The 9,203-nt window shown below is 37.8% G+C and overlaps 1 protein-coding gene across 5 annotated transcripts in view; it reads right to left on the bottom strand.

Annotated features, from left to right (window-relative positions):
- The window catches only part of TRIP12 (thyroid hormone receptor interactor 12), a 52,428-nt gene that overhangs the window by 25,231 nt on the left and 17,994 nt on the right, over positions 1-9,203 (bottom strand). For 3 of the 5 annotated variants that reach the window (XM_017726497.1, XM_008644153.2, XM_017726498.1), the window contains 9 exons: positions 7,697-7,802; positions 6,252-6,388; positions 5,252-5,335; positions 3,805-3,900; positions 2,681-2,829; positions 2,319-2,354; positions 2,139-2,234; positions 1,626-1,718; positions 1,334-1,495 (listed from right to left, as the gene is read on the bottom strand). In XM_017726497.1, the coding sequence (XP_017581986.1) occupies positions 1,334-1,495; positions 1,626-1,718; positions 2,139-2,234; positions 2,319-2,354; positions 2,681-2,829; positions 3,805-3,900; positions 5,252-5,335; positions 6,252-6,388; positions 7,697-7,802 (959 nt within the window). The remainder of the gene's footprint in view (positions 1-1,333; positions 1,496-1,625; positions 1,719-2,138; positions 2,235-2,318; positions 2,355-2,680; positions 2,830-3,804; positions 3,901-5,251; positions 5,336-6,251; positions 6,389-7,696; positions 7,803-9,203) is intronic. The other 2 variants (XM_017726499.1, XM_017726500.1) reach the window with 1 other exon arrangement.

Genomic DNA, 9,203 nt, shown 5'->3' with positions numbered 1-9,203 from the left:
AAACTACATGAAGCCTGATTTTGGTATTATGCAGCACAGCCACCACAGCAAATCTAAAGACACAAGTAAAGACTGCTCTGAAAATAGCTCTAGTTAAAAGTTCAATGAAATGCTCAAAAAAGTTCAGCTGAACATAATAAAACACTAACTGTAAGGGTGGCAGAGCACGGGAAGAGGTTAGCCTGAGAGATTAAGTCTCCATCCTTGGAGATACTTTAAAAGGGACAAAAACAAAAAAAAACCCCAACAACGACAACAAAAAAAACCAAAACAAAACACCAACCAAAAACCCCCACAAAAAACCAATTACCACCAAAAAAAAAATTAGCTGGACATGCTCCTGGGCAATCTGCTCTAGCTGACCTTGCAGGGGAGCTAGGACTAGGTAACAGAGCTCTCTTCCAACCTCAACTATTCTGTTAAGAGCTAACTCAAGATTCTTTTCCAGAAAATTTCCACTTCAAAATTTCTTGAAATCTTACTTTGGTGGGTTGTAGCTTCTCTTCAGAGAGCAGGAATCAGTACTTGTCCCTACTACTGGTGAGAATGGTGCTTCCTGTTTCTAGAGTACAATCTAAAGCTGTCATTTGACAGAAGCTGCCTCAAAGATTCAAGTAGTCTTTCAGCAAGATGACGTAGGCAAAATTAAGAATAGCATAAGAATACACAAAACCATTACCTGGAAGCCTCCATGTAGTTGCATTTGTTAACAAACAAAATACTTCTCCTTTTTCATATTTTTAACAGGGATCTGCCAACCAAGCAGATCACCAAAATCTCTTTTGGTGCATCAGTCATTGTAAGTGCTCGTTTATGAACACAGCAATATTGCAGGATATGTAGCCCTTAGGAGCCCCTTCATTTCCGATCACTTCAAACTATTGTACAAAAGCAGGAACTTTTTTTAAAATGCCATAAACGCTCCCAAAAAGTTAAATCAAAAAAAACCCCACAAAAATTGAAACTAAAGCTGTTCTGAGTTCAAAGTGGGAGAGAACCTTGCAATCCATTTCTTAAGAAAAAAATAAAAACAGTAATGCTACTGGACTCCCTTCTTACTGATGTCCTTGTTCTTAACAAGGACTACAAAACCATTACTCATGCTTTAACTTAAAGTACCTTATTTGTCTTCTTTTATAAAATGTCATGTTTACAGAAACACGAAAGGTCCATATGTACATTGGGATATCACAACTTGACAGTATTGAAACCTAAACTCAATTATCCCCTTGCAAAGGCAAATAATACACAACAAAGAACCAGGTATCTGGGGACATCTTTAAACTGCTTTCAGATCAAAATCAAAACATTCCATTTTTTAACAGCTTCTTACCTGATGGGTTAACCTTTGTGTTAGCAGTGGCAAAGAGTCTGCCACAAAGTGAAACTCATCAGGCGTTATACTCTGGCAGCAGTTGGCAGCGATAGCTAGTGCATTCCTTTGTGCATTTATACTGAAGAATTCCAGATACAGCAAACAGTCTGCCAACCCACCCTATAATAAAACAAGCATTTTCACTCTCAGTACTGCTAAAGTCACAAAGTTGTTTTATTTCATCTTCACAGAAGATCACCAAGATGTAGAGCTGGTAGAGGCAAAAATGCCTTGTTTTGTTTTTACTTACTGCCTGCAGAATGGCTTTACTGTGCCTGCGTGACAACATCTCCAGGGCTGTAAGCGCCTGCTCTGCCACATCAATGCACTGGATAACTTGCAGCTACAAGAAAACAAAAAAGCTCGTAGATCAATTTCTAAACCAATTTGCAAAAATAATCATCTTGATTAACACTGGGACATATAGCCTCTACTATGACACTATGCTAATGAACAGCTCTGACCAAGCCTGCCCGTTTAAGGTTACCTCAGCCACAGAGCTACTCCAAGAGGCAACAGATCATGTAATTACACATTTTTTATGTTTGCAACACCAATCCAACAAAAAATTCTCAGTGAATCAGAGAGCACTCTTCAGTAAGGGTGGGAGCAAAGATAAGCCTGGCTTTAGAAGCTTCTCATGCATTTTATATTATCTTGTAAGCCATGAAAAGAAGCCACCATCTTAATGGCATTTTCTGAAGTTAAAACAAAAGATAAGACCCCCTCATACTATTTTATCACTGTTTTGATTTCATTTTACCTTTTCCAAGAAGACAGGAATTGCATCTACCACTACAGCAGATGATCTGGGAAGTGCTTCCATCATGTATGTTAAGGCCCGACATGCATGATTCATCTATTAAATACATAGATATTTGATTTTAAGTTCAGATGACATTTTTATATTTCAAAAGCTTCTTAAATACTACAAACTACTTACAATGTCAAAGTTGTGCTCCATCTGCAGGAGTGTTATCTGTTTAAAAAAAAAAAGTGTTGTTTGTTTAGAAAAATGTATCTAGGTATCATCACAAAAAGGGTACAGATCACTACTATAGCTTTTGACTCAAGATTTTAGATGTTGGTAGGAATTCCAAAGGAACCACTGCCTATTCTTGAGCTATTCAAAAATTAATAGAACTATCAAAATTTAGCAAAACATCCTCTCAAAACCAAATAATAAGACAGATACACATTCACACACTTAGAAGTAAGACAATACAAATAGAGACGACTTAATTTAAGCAAGATATTGAGTGAAACATTATACCCTCCAATAGAAATCTGAGATTAAATCTTTACCAAAGCTGGTACAACACTCTTGACTGGAAATCCTCCTAACGTTTCTTCATTCCCCATAACCAACAGCTGGCACATCTCAATCACTGCCTGTAGTTGCTGACTTTCATCAGTGGCTTGGAGACCTTGTAAAAGCTGTTGAGCTTTAGAACCTAGATATCCAGAAAAAAATTTAGGAAAGAAGGTATTAGAAAGTGTTCAAGAGAACTGTTATGCTATACTTCTGCCAGAGTGGAAGACCAGAGATAGTTTGTTTTCCTCTGTATTTGTAGTTTCATTTCCTTTCCCTGTCATAAAAAGGGGGAATAGGGAAGGGACACAAAATCTCACTCTTGGCTGCCTTTCCAGTGCAGACTGGTCAGCACAGGGAGTCCGCCACACTGCTCACCACAGCCATCTTGCCAACCTACAGCAGGTGCCAGAACCCAAACCATCCCGCCTTTGTGCAGCAAAGGACTTTGCAACACCCCCCAGATAATACAGCACATGGAGCACCCATGAGACCCCATCCTCTTCTTGGCATGCAGTGTAACAGGCTGCCTCTGGCTCCCCTGGGAAGCCAGACTTGGACTAGACGGTACACATCTCATCCAGCTGCATAGTGCAGACCTGGTGCAACAAGTCTAAGGACCCACATTCTCACTGACACAACATCTGAATGAAATTCATTCTGTCTGAAACCTAAGACACTTTTGAAACTAAAACCGACATAACTTAGAACTGATATCTACTAATTGTTTTAAAGCTATCTTAAGCATTTGTTTAAAGCTAGCAAAAAACCCAAGGGGGTTGGAGAGGTCTTTCGTTAAGCAGCCCATCATGCAAAAGAAAAAGATAAGGAAGGGGTGAAAAAGGCAAGAACCCTCCCTTCCCCACCTAGAAGGGAACATCAGATGCCCCAAAAAAGAAAAGCAAAGAAATACAGCTAAGGCAAATTTCTCTTTCTTATAGGAAGACAAGCAAATTAAAACTGTTGACCAGTGGTCTAGCACTACCACGACATACAAGTCTCCAACACGTAAAATATTAAACTATGAAGCTAATACAAATATTAGATTTACTATTGGTTGAATATTACTAGTCTGGAAGTGGAAAGAATTAAGTCAAATTAGACAAACTTTGCTTACTAGCTCCACTTCCAATTGTCCTGTGGAAGAGCTGCGACATCCGAGGACCAAGAGGGCCAAACAGGTGAGGAGGAAGACCCCTAGCCTCTAATAGAGCTAAAAGCAAACAGAGGATAACAGCCATTGTCAAAGTTTCTACGTATATTTTTAAAAGTTAAATTTTGTGATGTTATCATTTAAGACTACTAGAATTTTGGTACTTTAAGAGTTAGGATTAGATGACTGCAGCTACCTCGATATCAAAAAAACACCAAAAAGATGACCTTTAAGGAACAAGTAACTAATATTTTTTTATATCAGAGTGTTAAAGTCCTTTACGATGTCACCCGCCGAGTTTCCACGGTTGTGTATTTCACAAAAGTAATCTCATCTATTAAACTGTTATAAGCCTAGAGCCAGAACAGCAAATACATCAGGCTGTAATTTTAAATCTAAACTCAAACTACATAGGATAGGTTAAGCTTATCTTCATGTTTTCAGGACCTGCAGGCACTACTAATCTGACAAAAAAACAACACTGAAAACAGGTTTACAGCTTTATTTGCTGATGAGGGAAGAACTCTTGCTAAGTATTAGCAGGTTTCTTTCTTGATTGATTTTCAACACTTTACAGTACTGTTACTTAAGCTAAACTAAGTGGGTGATTTTGATTTTTATTGTAGCAACCATGACTACTGCTGATCAATAAAATAATCATTAATAGTGAAAACCAATTTAGCCCAGTATTTCTGATGCATACCTATACTTACTGAGAACTAAAAGCAAGTGAACTGATACTGACAGCACTCATTTCCACATTAAATAGCTAGATTAACAAAAACCTGTCATTTGCAAGGGAGATCATGATCTCAGGACTCCCTGCAATGTAGTAGCAAAATCATTAGACCAGTTGCAGGACATGCAAACTGAGTTTATACCTGTCATACTCTCTGGTTTTGAGAGACCAGACTCCTTTAGCCCAAGCACAAAAGCAAGCATTTTAAGAAAATTCAGATTTTTTTTGGTCAAAGCTTACAGCAACATGGGTATCAATGACAAGCACAAAAAAAAATTGTTATCCAGAAGCAGGCAGAGTACAGTAGGCCTAACCTGGCCTCTAAACTTAAAACATGCTTGCAAAGAGTATTTTTATATTTGAGCTTACACACTTAGTGAGACTGAGTTCTCATTTCTCTCCCCCCCACCTCCTCCTAGAAAATCAGTAGTAGTGTATTACACACCATTTAAATGAATAAGGACACTATCCCACCCCCTTCCAGACATCTTGCATCTTTTGTGAATTAAGGCTTGAAAAACCCTACTTCAGAACTACTGTAAGCAAAAATACATTCACATACAGTGAAACAAAATACAGCCTTCCCACTGAATGTCATATAGAATTTGTGTAGGTATGGTTATTTATAGGCTGCTAACAACGAAAAAGGTAAATTAGTAACAACTTTTATACCTTGTAGTCTTCCCATCTCAGAATCATCTGACTCACTCTCTCCAGAAGTTGTCATACCTACAGCTCCAGCAACAGAACTAGAAGCTAAAGAAATGGTAAGAGATTAATACAGTTACAGTGTCTTTAAAGCCACAAAATTCACACCAAAGAAAGTCTTTGCTATCAGAAGTACACTCTGCATTTAACACTGCCACCAGCAAACTCCTGTACAACTTTCATTTTTAAACAGACCAGTCTAGAGGTCTAGTACTTCCCAAAAGCTGAAGAGAATGGCTTTATCAACACAAGATAATGAAGAAAAAAATACAGCTAGATCCATAAAACAGTTTCAGACAGATTTACCTGTATCCTTAATAAATGTATGCTTTTCTTAATTGAGTATTATGCTGTACTTAGTTTCCATTACTTTTTGTACTGATGTAGCCAGCTCTAGGCATAGAATGTTTAATATTTTCTAACATTCACCATAATTACCGAACAGCTCCTTTGTACTCACTAATTAGGACCAGATGATAAAATTATCATCTAATAGGACTGTGCAAGTAACAATATTCAACTTGGTCACAAACTTCTCCGGTACAGACATGCTTGCAATTTCAACAGAAAATCTGTAGAATATTTATGAGTAGTTTCAACAGAGCTTTCACAGGTAAATGCATGCCTTCTGTATTCTGAACAGTTTCATATCTTTTCAGCTGGTGATAATTTATGTAGCATCAGCTGAAGTTACTTTTCTTAAAAGTAGTACAAGCTCAGAAACTAACATCTAGATTACTGGATATAGTTTGGATACTACAAAAAAGTGTACCTGAACCATGTACCAAATAGCCAAAAAATCATAATCAAATGTAAGGGTCCCTTGCTCTCAAAAACCTTCCAGCATTATTCACCAACTTAAATAATTTATCTTCAGAACTTAATCTATTTAATTGTTTTTAAATGCAAAGAAGTTTATACCAGCAACTATGCTAAAATTTCTTCAGTTGGAATTTCTTCTTACCTGCAGCTCCCTGGGGAGGCTCATCTGTTCGTGCAGCTGAAGAGTTGACTCCATCCTGGTTGTTGTCAGGATCAGCCATCTTCTCCTGTCGGCGAGCTTCAGCTGCTCCTCTTTTGCCCAGGCCAGAGCCTCGCCGACTAAAGGTTCAAAACACCAAAGTTTCAGACATTATAAACTAAGGTAAGAGGTTTATTAATGTAAGCCTACTAAAAACTACATAATGTTTATGTACATCAATCACTACCACAACATTTCACAAACAAGCAATTCATGTAAGAATCGATCTTCACAAAATTATCCAACCCTTCTGTACACTCCCTGTCCGGCACCATAGCAGTGATTTGTTTACACTGAGGCATTACAGACAGATCCTTACATTACACCTTTCAAGACCAGGCAGTCTACTAAAATATAGCAGTAAAAATGAGCAAGCTTAAAGTGACCGTTAGTTATAAATCATATACACATTTGAGAAGGCCAGTGATAGAGTAACCATCTTTAAAGAAGTTCTGAACTACTGAAAGCAAAAAAAGGACTCTGATAGTCAACTTCGTTTTCAGTGGCAGAACAAGTTTGAGGGGGTGAGCTTATTTAGATTTGCTGTTTTAAAACACTACTGCCATCATCACTACAAATACATATACCTACAAAGTAAACAGTCAAATTCAAATGCACACTTGACAACAGAATCAAGACTTCAGAAGTGGTTTTTTTAATGGTGTGGAAGAGGGACAAGACGATGTGCTGGAACTACTAAACAGTCTAGGCACAATAACAAAAATAAACCTTGTTAAGGTCTCCTATGTCTAGTTCCAGAATATATGCAACTACAGAAGTTTATTGCATCACAGGACACAAACTCTCCCCTCCCACTTAATCTACCAGCTGTTTAAAATTACTAATTCAGGACTACTTCTCCTCTGCACCAGGAAGTACATTAAGTACTTAGATGCAGTTCAGATGAAACTGCTGACAAGCTGAGTCAGCTTAACAGTGCACCCTATTAAAACAGACTCCTGTGTGGTACCATGAAGTCTTATTTTTCAAAACAATCATCTATTTTACTATTCATAATGGACAGTAGTTCAGCACTACCGTCAACACAGAGAGTAGTGCTGAACTACTTAACACAAAGGAAGTAGTTCAGCACTACTGTCTGTCTTCTTACAACACCTCCCTAAGGACAGGATTACTTAAGTTTGTGATACTGGCTTTGGCTGTTTCTCTTCCTTCACCTCCACAGCTGAGGGACTTACTAGATGTCTAATGGCAACAAATTCTATGTGCTGTTCATGATACTGGTGGTACAGAGTAATCCAGCAGGCCTGAAAAGCTACAGCTATTTTTACAATAGCCAAGAGATGGACAAGGCCAATTTTCATGCATGAAAATGATATGAATACCAACTCACTGTAGTAATCAAGTTCCATTTCCTTAAGTTTTACCTGGTGCTAGCACAGGAGCCCGTGGTCTTTTGCCGTGTGCTCCGCCGTAAACTGGGGAGCTCAGCAGGTGGTGATTCACTGCGCTTCTTTGTAGATTTTCTTAGACCTATGCAATACGTAAAGAATTGAGAGTAAATCAGTCTTTAAATACACAGCAGTTCTACAAAGAAATTAAACTTTTGTGTACAGGAAACCTCCATGATGAAGAACAGCTTCTACATAAGAAGCACAATAAGCCCACATCAATTTTAGTCAGCTTGCACTGAGCTGCTATACCAGTAAAAGAAAGGTTCAGGCACTTACTTTTACTCATTGAGTTAAGTAATACTAAACTCCAAGTTTTTATGTAGGCACCTTTTGCTAAACTATATACTACAGCTATAGATCATCTTTCTCATGTTAAACGGGTATCACGTTATGGAATACAAGGTATTATTTCCAAGTTCGAACACTTAAAAGAAGATGCTTTAGCCTTGAAAAAAAGAAACTATATTTCGAGAGGGAAGGCAGTGGTAGTTGCAATCTCAAATTTTAGTCAGTTTTATTCACACTAATATGGCTTAAAAATAACTGTCTTAAATCAGAACCATACTCCCCCTCCAGGAGTCAAGCACTGTCAGTGCTGAGATCTATCACATATGTATTATTTGTGTTCCTATTTCAACGACACCACTTCAGCCCCTCTTACTGTCATAAGGCCATCCTCTATGTAAATAAGCAAGCACATCCTCAGGGCTTTGGAAAAGGAGTTCCAATGCTTAATTTACAAGTATTTGCACTGTTGAAAACTGACCCAATTGATAACAATTTGCTCTAGGTGACAAAGCCACTGTTCTGGTAACACCCCACCAAAGAACCAGGTTAATCTTACACACACAAAAACCCCATGCAATACAACATTCTCAGATGATTCTCAGCAAGCTTACTATCAGGTTGAAATAGCCAATGGCAGCTTCCAAAGTAGAAAACTGATAATTTAGGGTGAAAATTAAGAATTTTTATCAGGCCCAGTTTGACATTGCAGCGATCTCACAATACCTCCACAATAAATAAATATAACAGAAGACAACATCATAACACTGAATTCAGACGTATTACTAGAACAGATGTAAATAATTTTGAAAAGAAAAGTAAGATCACTGCTCCCTCTTCTGGCAACAAAACAGAAATAAAACATACTTAAGCATGCAATGCATTTGAGTTCAGAAGTTATCAAATTAGCTCCTATTTCCTTAATCCTAAAACATTCCAGAAATGCAGAATTGTGGTACTAAGGGATGAAATGGTAACTATGCAGATTCTGACTGGATATTTAACAGAAAAGGAAAAGTGATCTAAACAGCTACTACTGATCTGGCTAACAGTGTGTCCTTTCAAACACCACAGCATATCTGACCCAGAAACACAATGCTGTGTGCAGTTACATTCCATGCAGATGAAGGTTAACCTGATATTCATGTATTTACCACACACATGGCTTAGCAACTCAATAAATTTAGCAATCTCT

Source organism: Corvus brachyrhynchos, unplaced genomic scaffold (assembly GCF_000691975.1).
Source record: "Corvus brachyrhynchos isolate BGI_N302 unplaced genomic scaffold, ASM69197v1 scaffold221, whole genome shotgun sequence".
Lineage (NCBI taxonomy): Eukaryota > Metazoa > Chordata > Aves > Passeriformes > Corvidae > Corvus > Corvus brachyrhynchos.
Note: the sequence above shows the minus strand (reverse complement) of the source record. Positions and strands in the feature narration are given on the sequence as shown.